Raw genomic sequence first — 24524 nt, 5'->3', positions numbered from 1 at the left:
AATAAACATTTAAAAAAAATAAAAAATAAATCACACTGTAGTTATCAGCAGCAAAGCGCCAATTAGATTAGTTAGGAGTAGGGAATTAATAAACTAGTGACAGCCTCTTTAAGGAAACATACTGGAAAAAATAGGAATAGGACCCTCAGTATTAAGGCTGAGAGTACAGTGTCTGTATGGGTCATGAATCATATTCCTCCATTTTACCAGCAGGGATACTTTGCCTGGTAGACAAATGGCAATAAATATTTTGGGTGGAGTAAAATGACAGCTTACATACATAACTGTGTTTAGAAGGGCTATCTAGTACCCCATTGATTCAGGATTTGGGTTTAAATAGTGCAGTTTGAGTATGAATACAATGTGTGGGCATCGCAGGTTTTCTTTTTGGACCGGTGGGTTACAAGTATGGAACATTACACCCCACAGAACTATAATCTATGATGACATAACTATAATTATTTATATTCTCTAACAGATTCAAAGGTCATTCCCATACTCAACACATAAGAATAAAAGTGAATGTTTGATTACACTTAAGGTCACTAAAGTGCTGTAAAAATGCTAGCAGATCTGACAAATTATTTCGAACCCAAACACCAAGAAATGCAGAATATAAAACCAAACCCAAGCAACTTTAGTATGAAAAGGAAGTTTCAAACCATCATAAGGAACAAAATGTAGAAAAACATGAGAATGGTCCAAATAGTAAAGGGGTTTTCAAGGCTATTAAATTTTTTTTTTTATCTAGCGCTCTTATAAAAACGGAATAACTGCTTATTGTTAGGGACCTCAAAGAAACCCATTTACCAAATCAAATGTTGATGTTCTTTATAAATCAAATTGACATCTAGAGGCATCTTGAACATTTTGGCCTTGGATGTCAACCAAAAAATGTGCCATGCACTTGTGTTTCCTTTGAAATAGTATTAAGTGATAGTAGGAAGTGTATGTCTTGTCCAAGAGTGTCCTCACCACCTGCACAGCCCTGTGAGAAGGTAGACTGGTTCCAGCACAGGTCATCAGGGGACAGAGTAGGTATTGTGCGATCACATTAGAAGTCATCTTTTTTGGCCTCTGATCCACAATGCACAAGGGATCCTTGACAGCCACATGTTGCAGGTGCTCTGGTGGTGAATGAGTTATTGCACCTAGGAATCATTTCAATGCCTGGAGTTGGTTGAGAGCTTCACTGCTCTACTGACAAATCATACAAGACAGCTAATTTTACAAGTCAGGTAGCAGATACCACACAGACGGCAAAAAGCAGAAAGAAGCTGACATCAGACCCTCCAACTCCTGCCACCTCCCCCTGATGCCCCCCCCCCCAGACCTCATTCTGACATTCTTTCCTTTACCAGCACCTCCTGTTTTGTGGTCCTTCAGATAAAGTAATTTATCTAATTAGGAAACGTTCAGAACGGCTTTCAAAGGCGGGAGCCACAGGGAAACACAGACTGCTTAAAAAATAAGATCCTTTTACTCTGCCCCCCATGCATGCCGTTAATTGAATGCGAAGAGGGGGGAAGAGAGCATTGAAATCAGAAAATAAAATGAAGACCCGATGTGTGTTATTTTGTCTTGGACAAAAAGCAGGAACAATAAGCAGCATATTCACTAGCAAAGGAGGACATTTAAATCCCAAAGATAGAGAAGAACAAGAAGAAACAAGAAAAAAAAAACTTGTCTCCCTGTCCCTGCTGATATCACACGCACATTAACACAGAGCTTTTAAATTCAGAGCCTTTTAATGAAAGGGAAGAGAGAAAGTTTAAATTAAAAGGATCTTACTCGTTTGATGTAAATGACAAAAAAAAAAAAAGGAAATAAAGTTAAAAGTATGGAACGACAATCGTTGATCTGCCAGAAAGTGGGGGGGCTGAGACGCTGAATTCACTGCCTGGAGAAGGTGGGGGGGCACTTTAGAAAAAAAGTTTTATTACAAGGGAATATCAGGTGCATTTATCATTTTTCTCGCATTGCCAAGTACCTGATTATTCCTCATTTCCCTTTTTGTCATGTTCCTGATGAGTTTTTTACGCTGCTGCAGTTAACTCTGAGCTAATACATAAAACACTAGAAGTCTGTATCAGAGGGGTTAATGTTGCCATCTCAGTAAAAGCCGGGGATACCTATGCATTTCCAGTCAGGGTGGGACCACAAGTGCTATTATGCTTTGTAAGACCATGGCTAGTTTGGTGACCTGCTTCTTATAGCTAACGTATAATAGAAAATAGAAAGATAAAATTATACATGTGATAATAATTGTCAATTTGATCAGAAAAAACAATCAAACGACTATTGCTACATTTATGTTCCTAAATAATTGGTTCTGACCGATAAAAATGTATTATATTAGCAGAGAGAGGAGGATAAAGAATTTGCATAGGTAATATTTGCTACTATCAAAAAACGAAAAACCTCACAATAATGAAAAATAGAGCTGGTTTGATCAGGGACAACTTAACCCTTTCTAAGAACGCTTGTTCGGCGGATTATTTCCCCATGTAATATGCTCGTTTGTCGGCTGATCACATCATTTATACAGGCTATAAAATCATCGTTGTCGGCAGCACATTTCCCTGTGTAAACAAGGGACGTGCCGCAGACAAGGATGCAAACTGAACAATGGTATTAACGCTAGTTCTTTCCCATAAAATATAGCATCGGCCTGTGTAAAAGGGCCTATTAACAAGCGCTGATCGACTTGTTATATCGATCGGCGCTCGTTATAGGCAGAAATCTGCCCGTGTAAACTCACCTTAAGAGAGTCAATTGTCATATTTGATGGTCACTACATTTAAAAAAAAAGCGTATACAATTATATAAACCTTCTTTCTTCCTCCCACTGTCTCAATCATTATTATTATTATTATTATTAATAATAATGACAATACAATATTTACTCCATTCAATTGATCATCATTAATACATAATGGATGTCATATATGACGATGCCTTCTGTCTGAAAGTACGCTAAATATTTGTCTCATCTATACAACATACGCATATCAAGCTACGAGGACAATGTTGCACATAACACCATATATAATGGTCACTTGCTGATTCACATTTCTGACACTTGCGTACTAGAATATTTCAGAATAGTTTTTTATGCAGATGTCAAACACAATGAGAGACAAGTATTAACATGCGCGTGTCTGATTTGTGTCTGCAAAAAATGGACCATCTTTTATCCATTTGAATGTCCGTGTTGCATCTGCGTGGCTTTCGTTATTTTCTTGTCCGTTTTTCGCCTCTGCAAGCACTTCCTGGTTCCACTTTTTTTTCCTCTAAATTTCTTTAGCAACTGGCATGTGAAAAAGAAGGACAGCACGCGGATATCGTCCATGTGGTGTCCGTCTTATTTCACACACCCATAGACTACAATAGGCGAGTCTGGTCCACAAAAACAGGCCAGAATAGTACGTGCTATGGTTTTCTCGCCACAAACACATGCTCCATCGAAAGAAACGTATGTGTGAATATACATTGTGCGGTCCACTGTTAAACGGATGAAAAATGAGTTTGTGTGAATAAGGCCCCAAAAATTGTTTTATTTTTTTTTAAGTGTCAAAACAAAAACAATACAATCACACATATGGCAGAAGTATAAAAGCCATTGTAAAAAGGGTTGTTTCATCACATCATCATCTGATCATTTCCCATGAAGTGACCCCTGCAGAGGAAATGTAGTATTACATGGTGGCTATTCAGATGAACGTTTGTCCATGTAATAAATGGACTGCCCAAGTACGCCAGAGCTACTATTTGTTAGCCACTCTCTGCCTTGCCTCATTGGGGGACCCCTTTCTATGACGCTCATATGTCCTAATAGGGCCATGCGCCACCAATGTACTTTTGTTAAGAGCGATAAAAAGTAATTGATTCACTAACTCAAAAGTAAGCCCTTAACTGAGACCTTCAGGAAAATGAAAGTTCTCCCCAAATGTTACAAAGCTGGGACTAAAGCATATTTCGAGGGGTTAAAAGCAACCAAATGTCATATAATTTAGTACAGAAATATACAAGGTAGTATACAATGTTAGCAGCCATATTCTGCGCTACACCCTTCCCCTGAAAGAGAGCCCCCCAATTTCTCCCCAAGCGCACTGCAGTGGAATTAACAGGAGAGAATAAGGTTACTCTTTGCTTTTAAGGTTCCTGATCTAGATGAATAAAAACAGACACAGCCATTTTCTGGGCTCTCTGCAGACTGTATTGTTCCTCTGTGACAATGCTCACAAATAGCGTCTCTCACAGGAGACATCTTCAAACCCTCCCCCCTCCCTCAACACACGGCTGTCTTTTTTTGGCTGCACGAATCCTTGTTATTATTTCTTGCCCCTCTGAAGACGTCTCTCTTCTCTCTTTCCCTCTGTTCCGTTCCCCGTCACAAGATTGTCACTTGGAGGAATCTTTCCCTTTCTAGTGCCTTTCTCTTGGAAGAAGCTTAAAGCCTTGTCCCCGACTGTCACTTCAATGGGGTTACAGCCACGTTCCTACCTCTGCTGTCTGCATCACCTGAATTCCTGAGAAAATCTTTGCTACGGAACCAGAGAATTTGTGCAAATTACAGCTAAAAGTCGGTGCCTTATATTAATAACCTCATTGCTTGATGGTTTAAAGAGAAAAGTGCAGAAACAGCGTGAATTATATATACACACACTACATAATGATATGATCTTATTTCATACATTTGACAATCTGTCTTGCATATCAACGATAAATGCTACATACAGAGAATAGATTTAGTTTACATAAAATGACACTTGTAAAGATGGACACCTGTGGGCACGGAGCAGTATTTCCAAGAAGTTGTGACTCGAGGATGTATTATACAACTGGTGGAGGATGCAGGAAACAAGGACAAATGGAAGAGTAAATGCTGCAGGGAAACTTTTCTTTCGGGACAAGTGCCTACAGTGTGCCTCAAGAGTGAGTGTGTGCGTGTGTGTGTGTGTGTGTGTGTGTGTGTGCGTGCGTGCGTGCGTGCGTGCGTGTGTGTGCGTGTAGTTTTTGTTAACAAAACCAATGTCATCGATAATGTAGGATTTTACCTAAACATGATCTATTTACCCCAGGTCAGTAAGATGCCACATTATGAAAGGGTTGAGCAGAAATCTTTATGAGCGCTGTGGTAGGTACAGGTCACTTGTCCACAGACACATTATAGTATATTTCCAGGGTGTATTCTAAAACGCTGCAAGTTATGCAAAATGTGGCAAACCTGCTATGTAGTGTTCTGATTTTGCAAGATTCGCGGCAAAAACTATTATGACTGCGACATAAATACACCTTAAGGCCCTGTTCACACAGTTTTTTTGCCATGGAAACCTGGGCAAAAAACGGCTGAAATCGCCTCCCATTGGTTTCAAGGGGAGGTGGAGGAGCTTTTTTCCCGTGAGCAGAAAAAAAAACGCTCCGGGGAAAAAGAAGCGACATACCCTTTCTTCGAGCGTTTCCATCTCTGAACTCCCATTGTCATCAATGGGAGTCAGAGAAAGCGTTTTTCGCTGCGTTTTTGGCCCGCGGCACTCAATGGCCGCGGCTGAAAAGTGCAGCCAACAGCGTGAAGGCAGGTCATAATCTGTCTGCAAAAAACTCAGTGTGAACAGGGCGTAAATGTGAAAGATGCGACTACATCAGTTAAATACAACTACCTAACAGGATATCACATTAAATAAACTTGCTGGTGTCTGTCTAGCAGGGACTATAGTTTGAACTTTTCCTGATTAGGACAATCTCCTTTTAGTTTTCTGGTCCATCTGAATGTGCAGGTGGTAAGGTGTCTTGCTGTGACGACCATTTAAGTCAAGTCCAGTCCAACTACTCCATTTAGGTAGGGTTACCCTGTAAAACCACTTCCCACTATTTAGCGAATACATAGAGTGCTGGAGATCAGAGCATATACTACAATTACAATGAGTGGGCTTCATGGAAAAAACTGAAATGAAATTGAAGATGAATACATTCTTAGGCTATGTTCACACGGGGTCTTTTGCCGAGTTTTTTGACGCGGAAACCGCGTCGCAAAACTCGGCAGAAACGGCCCGAGAACGCCTCCCATTGATTTCAATGGGAGGCGTCGGCGTCTTTTTCCCGCGAGCAGTAAAACTGCCTCGCGGGAAAAAGAAGCGACATGCCCTATCTTCGGGCGCTTCCGCCTCCGACCTCCCATTGACTTCAATGGGAGGCAGGCGAAAGCGTATATCTCGCTGTTTTATGCCCGCGGCGCTCAATGGCCGCGGGCGAAAAACGGCGCGATAATTGCTGTTCACACGGAGTATTTTGGGGGAGGAATATCTGCCTCAAAATTCCGTTTGGAACTTTGAGGCAGATATTCCTCCCCCAAAATACTCCGTGTGAACATAGCCTTACACAAGCCAAGCCCTCTACTTATGACGAATTTCAGGCACAATGGGGCAGATTTATTAATGCTATTAAGATTAAGACAGCGTAAACTTAGACCAGGCAGTCAGAAGATGTGCCAAATTTATCATAGTGGCGCAAACTGTATGATAAATTTGGCGTATTTTGCTTGACATATTAGACACTTTTCCCTTCCTCATACAACCTTTTGGTTGGTTTAGTTTACAACAATATTTCGAGAATTAGGTTTAGTCTCTCTCTATTGGGTGAATCTGCCTGGGAGAGGCAGAACGCAGAACCTGCAGGTCCTGTAACAGGCATTTTATTCATGTTGCGGTTTCTTCAAGAGAAACCCAGTGAAAGAATTTCCCATGTGAACTCCCACGTGTAGTCATTATGTAACTATTATCTTTTGTAGGCTATAGCCAACCAGTCATTTTAGCAGTTTCCTGCAGTGGGTTGGAATATGCACACTGCCTGCGACATGAATGCTGCTGTATCAAGCACAGTCTGCCGCCTCTCCTGTGCACTTCTCCTCTGACTGTCCAGCATTATGCTTGTAATTTGGGACGATCTATATAACTATAGCTTGTGATAGATGTGATCTGGCCACATGTGATTACGAAAGCTAGGGTCTGCAGACAGATTTTTACAATCAAGATAGCGGCCATAAACTGGATTATTATTTGCTAAAAGCAAGTTAAAGCTGGCATTGTCAAAACAGAAAAACACTGTTATAGTTAAAATAGGTAATTGTGGGATTTGATGTGTCTGCTGGATTTTCTCTTTAAAGGGGTTATCTGGATGTAATTTTTTTTTTATTAGCTGCTGGAAATGAAATAAACCAACCAAAACACTTACCTATCCTTGCCCCTGGCAATCCATCGTTATCACTCCGGCGGCACTCCCGGTGGTTGTTTACATGCAGGTAGCATGTGACTACTGCACCCAGTCAGAGGGCTCAGCAGTAATGGGTTGTATTTCTGGGATTATACCAGAAATACAATTAGTCACCAGTGAGCCCCGCTGATCCCCCTGATTGGCAGCTAAGTGCATGTAAACCCCAACCTGGAGTGCCACCGGATGACTGCGCTAGATTGCCGGGGGGCCGAGGTCAGGTAAGTATTGGCTTTTAGGTTTATTTCATTTCCAGACCGTAAAAAAAAAAAGTTCACATCCCAGATAACCCCTTCAATATTTTGTTACTGGTTTCTAATGCACTTACCGCTACTGATGGCAGAGTTTGCGAGGACAGCCCCTTCACTCCATTGATCAGCACTGGACACAGAATAAGACCGTTGATGCATACCATCTAGGCGGCTGAAAGAGCCAAGGCTAATGCCACTCTGAGCACTGGTCATTTGGGTAACTGATGTGCTGCTTGTAACATTTCCTGTAATGAAAACCAAACAAAATTATGATATGAGCTGTCATGCAATGATAATACAAGGAGGCACAATTTTCACATAGCCCAAAAAAACCTTTAGTATAATTGCACTTGTATTAAATCTGTATTGTGTGTTATGTGGGATTGGCCCAGGGTATTCATGACGTAACAACTTTATATCTGCCAACATACAGCCCCGTGTAGTCAGGGAAACGTGCCACTGATAAGATGTCCATACAAATAGTAACCCTTGTGCTGCTCCATAATGCTAAAATCATGACCTTTACCATCAGGTTTGTACCAAGGGCACTAGTATGAGTATTGCCATGAGGGTATAAGCAGCATGAGTTTAAAAGGTGTGATCAGAATTTTCAAGGATATGGCTTATGTCTGAAAACGCTTGTCCCATGCCACATGTACCTGCCCATCTTCCATTGGTGGTGGTGGGGGGGGGGGGGGAAATCCGTCTAAGGCAGTCAGAGGCAGTACAAAATCTGTATCAGGGCCATCCATCTAGCATGTGCCATTTATAATACTGGTGTTTTCTTATGTGGCAGAGGGGCCTTTGGACCTCCTCAGGCAACAGGTGCAACTGCTACCTCAGCACCCCTATGGCTATGCCCCCTGCAGACACCAGAAGCATAGCATATAGCCATGGGTAGGGGGTACTATTAATGTTGTTCTAAGAACCTGGACTTTATTGCCCATTTTCCATATAATCCAATGGACTTTATAGAAGAAACCAATACAGGCAGCAAGTACAGTAAAAAAAAGAAGGGCTATGTAGAATAATAGGTTTGCTTTTTACAATCCTTTTTGCTACAAAGGTCCCCAGAAAATAAGCTGATAACAGGGGGTCCCAATGATCTGCTGTAATCTCTATAGGAACCTGGCAGCAAGTGCTCAACTCCCCTGCAGTGGCATCACAGTGGCAATAAAGCATTATATGGTGCCCATTGAAAATCGAGGGGCTGCCTGTATAATGCTAAATGGTGAATCATCCAAAGTGCAATACGCTCTCTGCTTTGGTTAATTGATGGAGGTCCCAAACAATGTTCTCCTTCCTATTAACTCAGAATGCACCAATAAAGTATTTGAAAATGTGTTTATTTGTTTTATTTTTTTAAGTCCGACAAAAACTTTAAAGGATATGTAAACCTTCTCACATGAATTTTTTTTTTGTCAATAAAATAACGTATATGGGATTTTAAATGATTGTGGATATGCCATAAATGTTCAAGATGGGAATACCCCTTCCCAATCTGTTATTTTCCCATGATCCTATTGCAAATGATATTGAGAAAAATATAAGAAAGAAATCTTCTATATGTGTCCCAGGGGATTATCCATTTTCCATCTCCTTTATGTATTTGTTAGACAACTGGCTGCAGCTAGGGCCTCCCCCTTTGCATTAAAACACAAGAATTGTTAAGCCCCACCTCCTAGCCAAGCCCCACCCCTCAACCATTCACCAGACAAAAATGGAAAATATCAGCAGGAGACGGAGGCGTTCTCTGCAGGAATTCTACAAGACTGCTGGTTTCAGGAACAGATCCTGTAGACTGGGGGAAAATATACCTCTGGTTTACTTTTTTCATTAATTTCTAGGTTTAGTGTTACAATGATTTTTATTTTGGAGAAAGTGCAGAATAAAAAATGATTACCGCTATAGCTTTCTTTTTTTACAACCTATACTAATCATCATAAATGATGCTATAAACTAATTATACAAGTTTTTACAGTTGTGAAGATCTTAAAAACGTGTATATTATTTAATGTCTTAGAACGTTTTAAACTGTTATTCTAAAAAAAATTGTGTTTTTATTGATTTCTTTTTTTAAATTATTTATTTAACTTGATCAAAATGGGAGAATTTTCATTTTGATTTTTTAAATCTATAATGTACTGGCATATATGGTTTCCTATATCTATATGACAGTATACTACTAATAACACTAATAGTACACAGACAGTTGTAAAGGAATAGACTATTCAACTCCTCTAGAGTGGGGTTGTGGCTGTGTTGTAGCAATACCCGCGCAATAAGCACGATGAGTATGCTTGTCATGATGTGGTTACAGTATACCCATCATATGTCGGCAATCGGTTAAAGTGGATGTCCACTCCTTAAACACCATTGCCATTTTTGGCAGTAAAGTTTTAAAAATTCTGTGCGGATTTGTTTTGTAATATATAGTTTTCGGATTATAGTTTGCACTCAATAAGAACATAGTATGCATTAAGCTCCATCTATGTCTGTGAAGAGGATTTGAAGCTCAATATATCTTTATGGTTGGAGTACAATTTTTTTTTTCTTATACTAAGAATTTGAACAGCACAGAATTTTGAACCTAAAAACGGCAGTTAGAAGATGGACATTTATTTTAATATTTGATTCTGAAGCACATTTTGTGCTGAAATAGTCAAATAGAATGTAGACCACACCCCTGTGTCCATATAGAATGTAGAAAATACCACTGTATATAGATATATAGAAAGTAGAACATACCCGTGTCCAGTTTATTAACCCTTTCATAAGTGGGGGTATTTTCGGACTTGACGTCCAGAGCAAAATTTCACCTTTTGAAATGCTGCATGCTAAAAGTGATTTTCTTTATTTTTACATTTCCTAGCCTACCTCAACATTTTTTTTTATTTTTGGCGGTCTTATAATTTTTAAAAAAAAGTAATTTTTTCATGTTGTTTAACCCTTTCACTGTCAGTGACATGTAATACGTCAATGTTTTAAAGGGATATTCCAAGAATTTAAATGAATGCTCATTTAATTAGTATTCAGAAATTAATAATGTTATTAAATATACTTACTTTGCAACAACACCTCCTAAATTACGTATATTTACCCCTGGTGCCCATTGAAGACGTCCTCCAATAGTTCTCTCTTCTCCCGGACTGAGTGGAGAAGAGAGTTTTATCTTTTACGCAGTTATATCTGCATAGTGTCGTTCTCACTCTCCCTGTGCACTCTCTGGGCATGCGTGGTTTGCTCTGCCTGCCAGCACAGGGCGAGCAAGGCAGTTATATCCCGCTAAATAAATACATAGCTGCGTTCTAGCCCTCCCTGTGCTTTGATTTTGGCCATGCGCGCACAGTAGGGGAGTGGGAGGAACAGGGAGAACAGTCGCAATGAGTGATAGGAAATGTAGTACAGCTGCAGGACCGCCCAGTTTGAGGAACAAGCACCGAGAGAACAACGGTGGAGACGGAGAAAACACAGAAGAAAAGCCTACAGTAAGGTTAGGAGGGCATGGGGGGTTATCTTTTGATACATCTAGCAGAAAATAGGTTTTCCCAAAAAACTGGATTCTGGCCCAACCCCTTTAAACGTGCTAGAGCTTAGATCTTGGTATCACGTTATAACCTTGAATCTTAGCTTTCAAATTATACCAGGCATAGGTGCAATATTCGGGGCGCAGCACTTGTTTTAAGTCGAGGAGCAGGATAAAAAGTTTTACTTCCTGGATTTGTGTGTAAGAGGGTGGGGGCTGCTAGTGAAAGCAAGAAGAAAGATCAGTCTGTTACTCTCATCTCTCCTCCTGTACGGCCTTCTAGTGGCCACAGGGGGAAGAGATAGAAATTTTAGGGTAAAACAGGCAAATATTGGTGGCTGGGGTATCTATGGGGTAAAGTACATACTGCATGACAGGAACGTAATAATGCCTATGCGGTCTAATATTGGTGCTTGAGGGATGTGTGGGTCTTTTTTGCCATTGTTTTTTTTAATTTATTTTTTTAAATGTTACTATATTTACTTATTATTAACTATGGGAGAACAAGTTAGCAGGGAACATAGGATCTATTTGTTCCCTGCTGTCCCCATATGCAGATCACTGACTACCGTTATCTAATGGTAGCAGCCCATTAGATCACGGTTACCAGATCAGATCTGTATAGAAAGACATGCAGAGTAGACGCAGATCACGTCTTCTCTGCATGCCTCCAAAATGTCGTCCGATCACCTCTGCACAGGGAATCCCAATAAACTCATTAGTGATGTCACGGGGTTCCCAAGCAATCGCCTGAATGGAGAAGATATTCAGAATTCGGGAACAGAGTGTTTTAAAAAGTTTAGGAACTTTGTACTTACACTACCTTTCAAAAGTTTAGGATCACTTAGAAATTTCCTTATTTATGAAAGAAAAGCACAGATTTTTTTAATGAAGATAACATTAAATTAACAAAAATACACTCTATACATTGTTAATGTGCTAAATGACTATTCTAGCTGCAAACGTCTGTTTTTTAATGCAATATCTACATAGGTGTATAGAGGCCCATTTCCAGCAACCCTCACTCCAGTGTTCTAATGGTACATTGTGTTTGCTAACTGTGTTAGAAGGCTAATGAATGATTAGAAAACACTTGAAAACCCTTGTGCAATTATGTTAGCACCGCTGTAAACAGTTTTGCTGTTTAAAGGAGCTATAAAACTGACCTTCCTTTGAGCTAGTTGAGAATCTGGAGCATTACATTTGTGGGTTCAATTAAACTCTCAAAATGGCTAGAAAAAGAGAGCTTTCATGTGAAACTCGACAGTCTATTCTTGTTCTTAGAAATGAAGGCTATTCCATGCGAGATATTGCCAAGAAACTGAAGATTTCCTACAACGGTGTGTACTACTCCTTTCACAGTACAGCACACACAGACTCTAACCAGAGTAGAAAGAGAAGTGGGAGGCCCCGCTGCACAACTGAGCAACAAGACAAGTACATTAGAGTCTCTAGTTTGAGATATAGACGCCTCACAGGTCCTCAACTGGTAGCTTCATTAAATAGTACCCGCAAAACGCCAGTGTCAACGTCTACAGTGAAGAGGCAACTCCGGGATGCTGGCCTTCAGGGCAGAGTGGCAAAGAAAAAGCCATATCGGAGACTGGCTAATAAAAGGAAAAGATTAATACGGGCAAAAGCACACAGACATTGGATGGAGGACGATTGGAAAAAAGTGTTATGGACAGACGAATCGGAGTTTGAGGTATTTGGATCACACAGAAGAACATTTGTGAGACGCAGAACAACTGAAAAGATGCTGGAAGAGTGCCTGACGCCATCGGTCAAGCATAGGTGGAGGTAATGTGATGGTCTGGGGTTGCTTTGGTGCTGGTAAAGTGGGAGATTTGTACAAGGTAAAAGGGATTTTGAATAAGGAAGGCTATCACTCCATTTTGCAACGCCATGCCATACCCTGTGGACAGCGCTTGATTGGAGCCAATTTCATCCTACAATAGGACAATGACCCAAAGCACACCTCCAAATTATGCAAGAACTATTTAGGGAAGAGGCAGGCAGCTGGTATTCTATCTGTAATGGAGTGGCCAGCGCAGTCACCAGATCTCAACCCCATAGAGCTGTTGTGGGAGCAGCTTGACCGTATGGTACGCAAGAAGTGCCCATCCAGCCAATCCAACTTGTGGGAGGGCCTTCTGGAAGCATGGGGTGAAATTTCTCCCGATTACCTCAGCAAATTAACAGCTAGAATGCGAAAGGTCTGCAATGCTGTAATTGATGCAAATGGAGCATTCTTTGACGAAAGCAAAGTTTGAAGGAGAAAATTATTATTTCAAATAAAAATCATTATTTCTAACCTTGTCAATTTCTTAACTATAATTTCTAGTCATTTTGCAACTAATTTGATAAATATAAGTGTGAGTTTTCATGGAAAACACAAAATTGTCTGGGTGACCCCAAACTTTTGAACGGTAGTGTATATTGTACGGATACTGAGTTACAGCAAGTATTATAGTCCAGAGCTGCATTCACAATTCTGCGGGCTCTAGAACTCAAATCTTACAGTATATCTTGCTTGTTTAATGTTTACACAAAACCTAGTGATTTGCATTCTGAGATGTGTAAGTGACCCACTGCATTTTAAGTAATAAACTGTGATGTGAGATATATATATATATATATATATATATATATATATATATATATATAATATGACAAGCTTGCCAACGATTTCCAATGAACCAGCAGAATTCAGCTTTAAAATAACACCGGCTAGAACTCCGGATCGGTACAAAATAAGACATATTTATGTAATCTGTAAAATGATGCTCAAAGATGCACAAACCCTTTAAATTGGCAATATATATAATAGTTTCATGCATTTCATATGACATAAAATTAGTCCTGGATACATTTATAGAAATAAAATGTGTAGATAAGATCAATTCTATTATTTGAACCATTATTAAAACATACTGGACATGCTAAGGAACTCTAATTGATCACTAAAGGGGTATTCCCATCTCGGACATTGATGCTAGGGAACCCTGTGACATCACTAATGACATTACTGGGATTCCCTGTGCAGAGGTGTTCGGAAAACATTTCGGAGCCATGCAGAGAATACGTGATCTGTATCTTCTATGCATGACCGATAGGTGTGGGTCCCACCTTTGTGACCAGCACCTATCTCTGGAATGGGGCACCCTGACCCCCATCCTACCTTCTGCTGATTGGCTCTGGCCACTGACTGACAAGGTGGCCAGGTTTTCTAAAAACAACCAAATCGCATTTTGCTACGCTGTTTCCGGAACACCCATACCCATGTGAATGGGAGTTCTGGAAACAGTGTAGCAAAACACACTTGGCTGTTTCCAGAAACCCAGTCACCTCGTATTGCAGTGGCCGGAGCCCAGCAACAGAAGGTAGGGGACCTCCTTCTAGAGAACGTTGTGCATCCCAGAGGTGGATATGCCATAAACGTCCGAGATGGGAATACTCCTTTAAACGCAATGGTCTAATTGGGACATAGAATTGGCAATCTGCTAAATCATAAAGGTTAATTGACTGTGTAGATATGGAAAATACTGCCATGTATTTTCGGCAGAAGTATATGAAATCCATAGAACTGTTAAAGTATTTTCACATGTCATAATTGATGCAGAAGTTCGGTGCAGATTCCGAGAAGAGTTATACTACAAAACAAGCGGATTTTGAAGCGGATTTGCGACTAAGCACACTGTGGACGAAAAACGGTCCATCTGAACTCTTACTATTAATTATTTTGTTTAATGGACATACTGTTTATTTAAATCTGTTATATTGTCCTAAAAAATTAATATACTGGATCGAGAAGTGCTTGAGTTTACAGGGCAACAATGTATACATACCCTTATTCTATTATGTGAGAAAATGGACAGAGGCCGCAAAGAAAGATACTGTAAGAAAAGCTAGGGGGAGACAAAGTTGAAGCTAGGCGAAAATCAGGAATGTGGAGGGATCTCGGGAGTTTCGGGTGGAAAAGGAAAAAACAACAACACAGGAGCCGCAGAAAGGACAGGGACAAGAAGGCTGCAAACAAACAATAAAACCTTCCCGCATCTGACGCTGAAGTCCAATTATCCCAGTATATGAAGCCCAAGTTATACCACTTTATGTCTCTGAGACACACATGCTTATTTCCCTCTCCATAGGTCCCGTCCCCCCCGTTTCTTGACTCAATTTTTATTATTATTCTCACATTTCCTTGGTCCTGACACAGCAAGAGCAGCGTCAGTTGGCGCCTGTCGGCTGCGAGAGGCATCCTGATAAACAGCCTCTGCAGGACACACAACAGGGATAATGTACACTTAAGTACTAGCAATGTGCTGCCATTCTGCACAGCCGATTACTCCCCACGCCTGTCACTCAAAGAGGAAATGGCTGAACCCATTAGATAGAAACCTTTGCAATGTATCCTAAATGCGTCCTGCGAAGCTATTAATCTGAGAGCTGGAGAATGCCTAGGAAGGAGCTCCTCTCAATGATGGGGTTGGGGGGTGCATATAACAGCAGTGCTGTTACCCCTTCCCCCCCACTGGCTCGTTAATCAAGATCTGCTTATTGCCCCCACCATAGTCGCAGAAGACAGAGCCCCCTCTTAAACACTCATTATGAAACATCTTCAGTGCACAGCTGAGTGGAAAGTGTGACAGAGGGGATGAGAGAGAGGAAGAGAAGTGATGACAGAGGGTGGGAGAGGTAAAACAAAGAAACTCAAATTGGGTGCTTATATAAGGAGGTGGCCAAATGTTGTAGCAGGACATAGAAAATGTATTGCTTTACTGTAGAATTACATGTGTGAGATTATATAACTTTACCGGACACCAACGTTAAAGAGTTGTGAAAATAGAAGAAAAAAGTGCACAGCAGAAAAGAAAGACAGACAACAGGGAGGAGGAGGAGGAAGAGGGGGACCAAAGCAAGTCCGATGGCATTAATATTCATGACAATAATTAGTATTCTAGGTCACTGAATATTCATTGCTATTAGTTTGGATTTTATGGGTTTAGGAGATGTTCTGATTGTTGGAGTGTGGAGGGCGCCGCACGATGAGGACTTTTAAGATGTCATCAGCAGTTCAACGCTGAAAACACATTAGTGGTTTTGGGTAAAAATCAGCCCCTTGTCTCTTGATGGATTTAACATTATGAGAGAGACCTGGGGCTAGTGGAGAGTGGAGGAACAGAGGAGGGGGGATAAGTCCTGCCTCTGTGTGGGAAGCAGGCAATGAATTTTACATGTTTTAACCAAAAATACAAAAAAATGTGCAATTGAATTTCCTAGCAAACAGTGAGAATATACGGCATCTATTTCTAGGCAGTTCACTGTTAATTCACAGGTCACTCGCAAGCTATTGCCCAACATGTATCTGACAGATGAGTGTATAACTGTGAAATAACCTAAAAGGTCCTGTGCCAGATGTAAAATCCGTACCAGAGCCCTTCTAACCAGGATGGGCTATTTAAAATACTACTGGCCTCTTACATGGCAGAGGCGGCGTTTGGACTCCCCAGGCACCAAGTGCAACTGCAACCATTATAGTTACGCCTCTTGTTGCCTACAGAACTTATACAAGGTCAGTTTCCGCCGAGCTGCGCTTGTTTTGGGCTATCTTAACCGGAACACAATGTTATTCCACCAAAGCTCTATGAAATTGACGCCTCACGGGAGGGATTTAGTCCATCAAGGGTCCCTGTATATCACTGACTCCTTACAGCTCATACATGTCCCTTCCCATTAAGAACTGGGCAATGAGTGTTACAAACTATACATAATATTTCACGGTGGACACATTTTAAATAGACTGGGATTCAGGGCCGCCATCAGGAATTTCAGGGCCCCCTACAGCTAAATTTTTTGGGCCCCCCTACCGTGGCACCGCCTGTTAACGGTACTCCGTCCAGCACTATATCATGGTACCCAGGGCGGCCATCAGGGGGGGTATTAGGGGTACTGATGTGAGAGGCCCGGCCAAACCTAATTGAAAGGGGGGCCCGGCAAACTGCCGCGACTTGCCTTTGGTAGAAAAAAACCAGGCCCCTGCAATGGGGCCCGTTTTTTTCACCAAAAGAATGTTGTGAGCTGCGGGCCCCCCTTTCAATTAGGTTTGGCCGGGCCTCTCACATCAGCACCCATAATACCCCCCCTGATGGCGGCCCTGGGTAGCATGGGGGTCGTCATGGGGCCGTCAAACACCGCCGCCCGTGCGACCGATCGCGCGCACCCGCAAACTCCTGCGCATGGGCACCCGCGACCGCCTGGAACCGCGCACCGAATTTTGAGGCAGATATTGACCTGCCCACACTATCTTGCCGCGTTTTTTGCCCGCGGCGATTGATGACAGCAGACAAAAAAACGCAGGGAAAAATGCATTTTCTGCCTCCCATTGATTTCGATGGGAGGTCAGAGGCAGAACCGCGGCAAGAAAGGACGTGCTGCTTTTTCTTTTTTCCGCGACTGGCTCCCATTGATTTCAGATTAAATCAATGGGAGGCGGTTTTGGAAGTTTTTTGGTGCTGATTCTGACGCAGTGTCCGAGTCAATATCAAGGCCCAAAAACTCTGTGAACTGGGCCTTATTGTTAGGGCTTATTCAGACGAACGTGTAATACGTCCGTGCAACGCGCGTGATTTTCACACGGACCTATGTTACTCTATGGGGCCATGCAGACTGTCAGTGATTTTCACGCAGCGTGTGTCCGTGTGTCCGCTGCGTAAAACTCACGACATGTCCTATATTTGTGCATTGTTCGCGCATCACGCACCCATTGAAGTCAATGGGTGGGTGAAAATCACGCCCAGCACTTCCGCAGCAGTATAAACTATGAATGAAAACAGAAAAGCACCACGTGCTACAAACATACAAACAGAGTGTCATAATGATGGCGCGAAAATCACGCAGCCGCGCATCATACGCTGCTGACACACGGAGCTGTTATGGACCTTTTGCATGCGCAAAACGCCATGTTTTTGCGCGCGCAAATAGCACGCGCTCGTGTGAATCCGGCCTTAGGGTAGGAACACACTAGGCATGAACACTGCGGATTTTATGCAACACATTTTATTGTGGAAAATCCGCAGCGTATCACAGTCGCAGCAGAGTGGATGAGATATGAACAAATCTCATCCACACTCTGCAAAAAAAATTGACCTGCAGTGTGGCTTTTGGCTTTTTAAGCCGCAGCATGTCAATGTATTCTGTGGAATCGCCGCTCCTCTGTTGTGGAAATGCTGCGGTTCTGCCGCAAAAATCACACATGAGAAAAAATAAAAAGGCACTTTTTTAAATTTATAAAAAAGTTTAGACTTGCCCCGGCCGTAGTCCTGGTGACGCGATCCTCTAGTCTTAGCGCAGCTCAGCCTTCTGTCATGACGTTTCATCCCATGTGACTGCTGCAGCGGTCACATGGTCTACAGCGTCATCCCAGGAGGCGGGGCTACGTTCAGAAGAGAGAGATGCGTCACCAGGACTACGGCCGGGGGAAGTCTAAACTTTTTTTTCCCTGCAGGATTCCCGCAGCGGACATGCCTCACGAAACCTGCACCACTACTTGGTGCGGTTTTGCTTGCAGAATTCCCTGCGGCTACCGGGGTGGATAAGCTGTGTAGTTTTACTCAGCATATCCGCCTAGTGTGTCCCTTATGATGTCGCTCCTGGAGCTGCTGCCGGTCTCTAAATAGGCAGTTGGTCCAGTAGAATTTGGAATTATTTTTTTTTGTGAACCAGCTTAAAAAAATACAAAACTTTTGTGTTAGGGCCTGTTCACATCACTGTTCGCTTCCGCTCCGGGGTTCCATCTGAGGTTTCCGTCGGGTGAACCCCGCAACGGAAAGTGAAAGTGACAGCACAGCTTCCGTCACAATTAGCGCAGTCGACTGCACTATTGATTCCGTCCGAAAACCAGCCGGAATGGTGACGAACGGAAACCATTAGCGATGTTTCCGTCACCATTGAGATCAATGGTGACTGAAACGGAAGCTGTGCTATCACTTTCACTTTCCGTTGCGGTGTTCACCCGACAGAAACCTCAGATGGAACCCCGGAGCGGAAGCGAACGGTGATGTGAACAGGCCCTAACACAAAAGTTTTGTATTTTTTTAAGCTGGTTCACAAAAAAAAATAATTCCAAATTCTACTGGACCAACTGCCTATTTAGAGACCGGCAGCAGCTCCAGGAGCTGCGCTAAGAATAGAAGATCGCGTCACCAGGACTACGGCCGGGGTAAGTATAAACTTTTTTATCAATTTAAAAAAGTGCCTTTTTTTTTTCTCTTTTGTGATTTTTGCGGCAGAACCGCAACATTTCCGCACCAGACGAGTGGCGATTCTGCAGCATAAATTGACATGCTGCGGCCTAAAAAGCCACACTGCAGGTCAATTTTTTTTGCAGCGTGTGGATGAGATTTGTTCAAATCTCATCCACTCTGCTGTGACTGTAATACGCTGCGGATTTTCCACAATAAAATGTGTTGCATAAAATCCGCAGTGTTCATGCCTAGTGTGTTCCTACCCTAAGGCCGGATTTACACAAGCGTGTGATTTTTGCGTGCGCAAAAAACGTGGCGTTTTGCGCATGCAAAAGGTCCATAACAGCTCCGTGTGTCAGCAGCGTATGATGCGTGGCTGCGTGATTTTCGCGCAGCCGCCATCATTATGACTCTCTGTTTGGATGTTTGTAGCACGTGGTGCTTTTCTGTTTTCATTCATAGTTTATACTGCTGGGAAGTGCTGGGCGTGACTTTCACGCACCCATTGACTTCAGTGGGTGCGTGATGCGCGAACAATGCACAAATATTGGACATGTCGTGAGTTTTACGCAGCGGACACACGGACACACGCTGCGTGAAAATCACTGACAGTCTGCACGGCCCCATAGAGTAACATAGGTCTGTGCGAGGCGCGTGAAAATCACACACGTTGCACGGACGTATTACACGTTCGTCTGAATAAGCCCTAACAATAAGGCCCAGTTCACAGAGTTTTTGGGCCTTGATATTGACTCGGACGCTGCGTCAGAATCAGCACCAAAAAACTTCCAAAACCGCCTCCCATTGATTTAATCTGAAATCAATGGGAGCCAGTCGCGGAAAAAAGAAAAAGCAGCACGTCCTTTCTTGCCGCGGTTCCGCCTCTGACCTCCCATCGAAATCAATGGGAGGCAGAAAATGCATTTTTCGCGGCGTTTTTTGTCTGCTGTCCTCAATCGCCGAGGGCAAAAAACGCAGCAAAAAACGCGGCAAGATAGTGTGGGCAGGTCAAAATCTGCCTCAAAATTCTTTAAGGAATTTTGAGGCAGATTTTTTTGGCCTGCAAAAATACTCTGTGTGAACAGGGCCATACATAAACAGCACTTTCAGACACTTTACTCACTGTGTCAGAAGAGCTGCTCCCACTCCAGTCCTCGTCAGGCGATGTCTTCGGTCCAGATGTCGTCCTTCACCTCCAGGCTCCAGAAAATTGCGGGGATCGAAGAACTCCTGCCGTCGCGCAAGAACTGGACTCCTCCCCCTCTCCTTACGCAGCTACGCTCTGGAGGAGGAGAAGAAGGAGGAGGCGGAGGCGGAGTCGGACGAGGAGGCGCTGGACGAGGAGGCCGAGGAGGAGGACGAGGAGGCGGAGGAGGAGGACGAGGAGTCGGAGGCGGGCCAGCAGGTAATTAGACTGTGCGCCGCTGTTCTTCCCAGTTGATTGGTCGCTGTACTTTTGGTGCGTGCGCACCGCATCCCTCTCGGCGGCGGGCACGAGCGGGTTGCTTTCCAGCCTTCCCCAGGTCGTTCGCGCGTGAGCGCGCGTTTGCGGTAACGAGCGCGCCGCCGCGCGCTTGCGGTCGTTCGCGCGCGCGGTCGCGCGCGGTGTTTCGCGGCAGTGTTAGATGAGAGGGGGGCCCGCAGCTCACAGCGGTGTTTGATGAGAGGGGGGCCCGCAGCTCACGACATTGCTTTGGTGAAAAGAACAGGCCCCATTGCAGGGGCCTGTTTTTTTCTAACAAAGGCAAGTCGCGGCAGTTGCCGGGCCCCCCTTTCAATTAAGTTTGGCCGGGCCCCCTACAGTAGTACCCCTAATACCCCCCTGATGGCGGCCCTGCTGGGATTAATAACATAATTGTAATCAATGTAAATACTACCAAAAGGGAAAAGCTGCCAGTCTGTTATATATCACATTGTAAAGGAATCCGCTGGCTTATTTTTCTTCTTCTTGCAGTAACTGGATTTGTTGTATACACATTATTCATCACATTTAGCTTCTTAATAATAATAATAATAATAATTATTATTATTCAATAGTATAAATAATTATAATATGTAATTAATAATTATAACGAAAACGAAAAAACTATAAAACATCAGAAACTGGAGGGGCATCATTTATGCAGACAGTCCCAGGATCTTTTGCCATGAACTTGCAAAACACAGACTGATGTTTATAGTAGCCTGTAAGCGATATGGACTATAGCTATCTGATATGTACAGAAGGCATAAGGTTGTGGCTACATAAAGACTTATCACGTGATACATTCAATAGCAACTGTTGTGACAGGCACTGCCCATAGGGAATCGATAGCTTGTATGCAGCTTTTAAGACTTATGTCTTGCAATTCCCGCAGTACTAATAACAAAGTTGTCAAGAATCTGTGTGTCGCCCCTGCTGTAGAATCATAGACATTTATGCCTCACAGCTTTAGGCTGGGTTCACACTGAGTTTTTTGCAGGCAGGAAATCTGCCTCAAAATTCAGTTTGGAATTTTGAGCCAGATTTTGCTATGCCTGCACGCCGATTTTCTCCCGCGGCCGATGAGCGCCATGGCCAAAAAAACGCTGCGAAATACGATTTATCTGCCTCCCATTGATGTCAATGGGAGGTCAGAGACGTAAACGCCCGCAAATAGGGCATGTCCCTTCTTTTTCCCGCAAGCCGTTTATTCCACTCGCAGAAAAAAAACGCCTCCGTCTCCCATTGAAATCAATGGGAAGCATTTTCGGCCGTTTTTTGGCGCGTTTTCAGACGCGGTTTCCGCATCAAAAAACTCTGTGTGAACTAACACTTAGGCGAGATATTATATTTTTCCAAGTTTCCAAAAAGATTGAATAATATTTTCAGTACTTGTGAAAGTAAAGACACACACAGTAGGATATCTGAAAGGTACATAGGTTAAGATGGCCATACACATTAAATAACCGCACACACGTTCAGCGGACAGTTTTTTTCTCCCAACTCCCTCATGAGCATGCACGCTTGGCGTGCGCATCTTTATTTCAATAGGAATAGGGGAATAAGCCGCTGCCAGACACCTCTAGCAGTGGCTTTTCTTCCATGCCTGATCCTACTTTCCTTTGACATCTGTGGCTGGGGGTGAGTCGGGCTCCCAAACACATTAGATCGTCTGCTAAGCTTTGTTTACTGTGTATGGGTACCTTAACCCCTTAATGACCGGGCCATTTTGTACGTTAATGACCAAGGATTATTTTTTGTTTTTTCATGGTCACATTCCAAGAGTCGTAACTGTTTTTGTATTCCGTCTATATAGCCGTATAAGGGCTTGTTTTTTGCGGGACGAGTTGTATTTTGTAATTGTACCATTTTTAGATGCTTATAATATATCGATTAACTTTTATTAACTTTATTTTAGGAGAGAATTGAAAATAAGCAGCTATTCTAGCATCGATTTTCACGTTACAAATTTACGCCGTTTACTATGCAGCGTAAATAACATGTTCACTTTATTCTATGGGTCGGCACGATTACGGGGATACCAAATATGTAAGGGTTTTATATGTTTTCCTACGTTTGCAAAATAAAAAGCCTTTTAGAAAAAAATTACTTGTTTTTGCATCGCCGCATTCCAAGAGCCGTAACGTTTTTATTTTTCCATCAATGTGGCCATATTGGGGCTTGATTTTTGCGGGCCAATGTGTAGTTTTCATTAGTACTATTTTGGGGTACATAGGACTTATAGATTAATTTTTATTTAATTTTTTATGGGGGGGAATGGGAGAAAAGAGAGAATTTTGCCGTTATTTTTTCCGTTTTTTTTGGACGCCGTTCATCCGGCGGTTTAAATAATGTGTTCATTTTATTGTTCAAGTCGTTAAGATTGCGGGGATACCATAAATGTGTTTGTGTGATTTGTTTTGACACTTTTACTAAATAAAACCACTTTTTGGGCAAAAAAAGTAGTTTTATTTGATTTTCACTGTAATTATTTTTTATTCACCAACTTTATTTAACTGATTGCCATTTTTTTTTTTAGTCCCACCAGGGGACTTCACTATGCGATCTGCTGATCGCATATATAATGCTTTGGTATACTTAGTATACCAAAGCATTATTGCCTGTCAGTGTAAAACTGACAGGCAATCTGTTAGGCGATGCCTCAGACATCGCCTAACAGGCAGATGCTGAAGGCAGACCTGGGGGTCTTTGTTAGACCCCCCGCTGCCATGGAAACCCGACGGCGACCCGCGATTTGTTTGCGGGGGCGCCGATGGGGTGACAGAGGGAGCTCCCTCCCTCTGTCAAACACATTAGATGCCGCTGTCACTATTGACAGCGGCATTTAATGGGTTAAACTGCCGGAATCGGAGCGCGCTTCGATTCCGGCAGTTGCAGCAGGAGCCAGGCTGTGTATAACAGCCGTGCTCCTGCCGCTGATCGCGTGGGTACAGTGACAGTACCCGCGCCATCACAGGACGGATATATCCGTCCTCCTGCGCGAACTAGCAGCTGCAGAGGACGGATATATCCGTCCTTCGGCGTTAAGAGAGATGTCTAAGTTCATACGCCAGTCTAAAAAAAACAAAGGCCACTGGAGTAAGATGTAATATATTGGTTGTATCCGTATTTGACTGTCCGTGCACCAGAAAGGGAAATCTACGGCAGCTATGAACGGTCATAGATTTCTGCTATAAGTTTATGTCAGCTTCTGGCGTAAATTATAGTAAATGTCTTGGCGGAAAAAAAACTAAATGTTCTGAGCAAATTGTGACTTTTCCATGTGTCTAGTGTATAATAAATTCCCCTCGATGTGTAAGAAAACTGCTGCAGTGGTCTAAATAAACCATAAGGCCTCATTCACACGACAGGGTTTCCCGTCCGGGTGCCGGCCGTACATAAATCGGTCGGCACCCGGCTGCATTAGGAATAATAGACCCCTAATGGGGCTATTCACACGACCGATTTTTTTGACGGCCGGGAAAACCGGCCGTCAAAAAATAGGACATGCTCTATTTTCGGCCGGTTAGCCGGCCGCCCGGCTCCCATAGAAGTCTATGGGGCCGGGTAATACACGCCATCACCGGAATGTGTCCCGAGTGATGGCCGGGTTTTCCGTGGCTTGCGCTCTATCTAGCTTGCATGTGAGGAGGAGGAGTTGATGCCATTCGGACAAATGGCTACGCTGGAGACTGTGTGGCAGGGCCGGGGTGTACAGCAGGTGGAGGGAGCGCTGCGCTGGCTCCCTTCCCCTGCTTGTTAAAAGCTCC

The 24524-nt window shown here is 42.9% G+C and overlaps 1 protein-coding gene and 1 long non-coding RNA gene across 9 annotated transcripts in view; one reads left to right on the top strand and one right to left on the bottom strand.

The window, feature by feature from the left end:
- AGAP1 (ArfGAP with GTPase domain, ankyrin repeat and PH domain 1) overlaps window positions 1-24524 on the bottom strand; it is a 363380-nt gene that overhangs the window by 57439 nt on the left and 281417 nt on the right. For all 7 annotated transcript variants that reach the window (XM_075829607.1, XM_075829608.1, XM_075829609.1 and 4 more), the window contains one exon: window positions 7598-7765. In XM_075829607.1, the coding sequence (XP_075685722.1) occupies window positions 7598-7765 (168 nt within the window). The remainder of the gene's footprint in view (window positions 1-7597; window positions 7766-24524) is intronic.
- LOC142655449 (uncharacterized) overlaps window positions 1-24524 on the top strand; it is a 136041-nt gene that overhangs the window by 101096 nt on the left and 10421 nt on the right. The window lies entirely within an intron of this gene.

Source organism: Rhinoderma darwinii, chromosome 6, assembly GCF_050947455.1.
Source record: "Rhinoderma darwinii isolate aRhiDar2 chromosome 6, aRhiDar2.hap1, whole genome shotgun sequence".
Taxonomy (NCBI): domain Eukaryota; kingdom Metazoa; phylum Chordata; class Amphibia; order Anura; family Rhinodermatidae; genus Rhinoderma; species Rhinoderma darwinii.
Note: the sequence above shows the minus strand (reverse complement) of the source record. Positions and strands in the feature narration are given on the sequence as shown.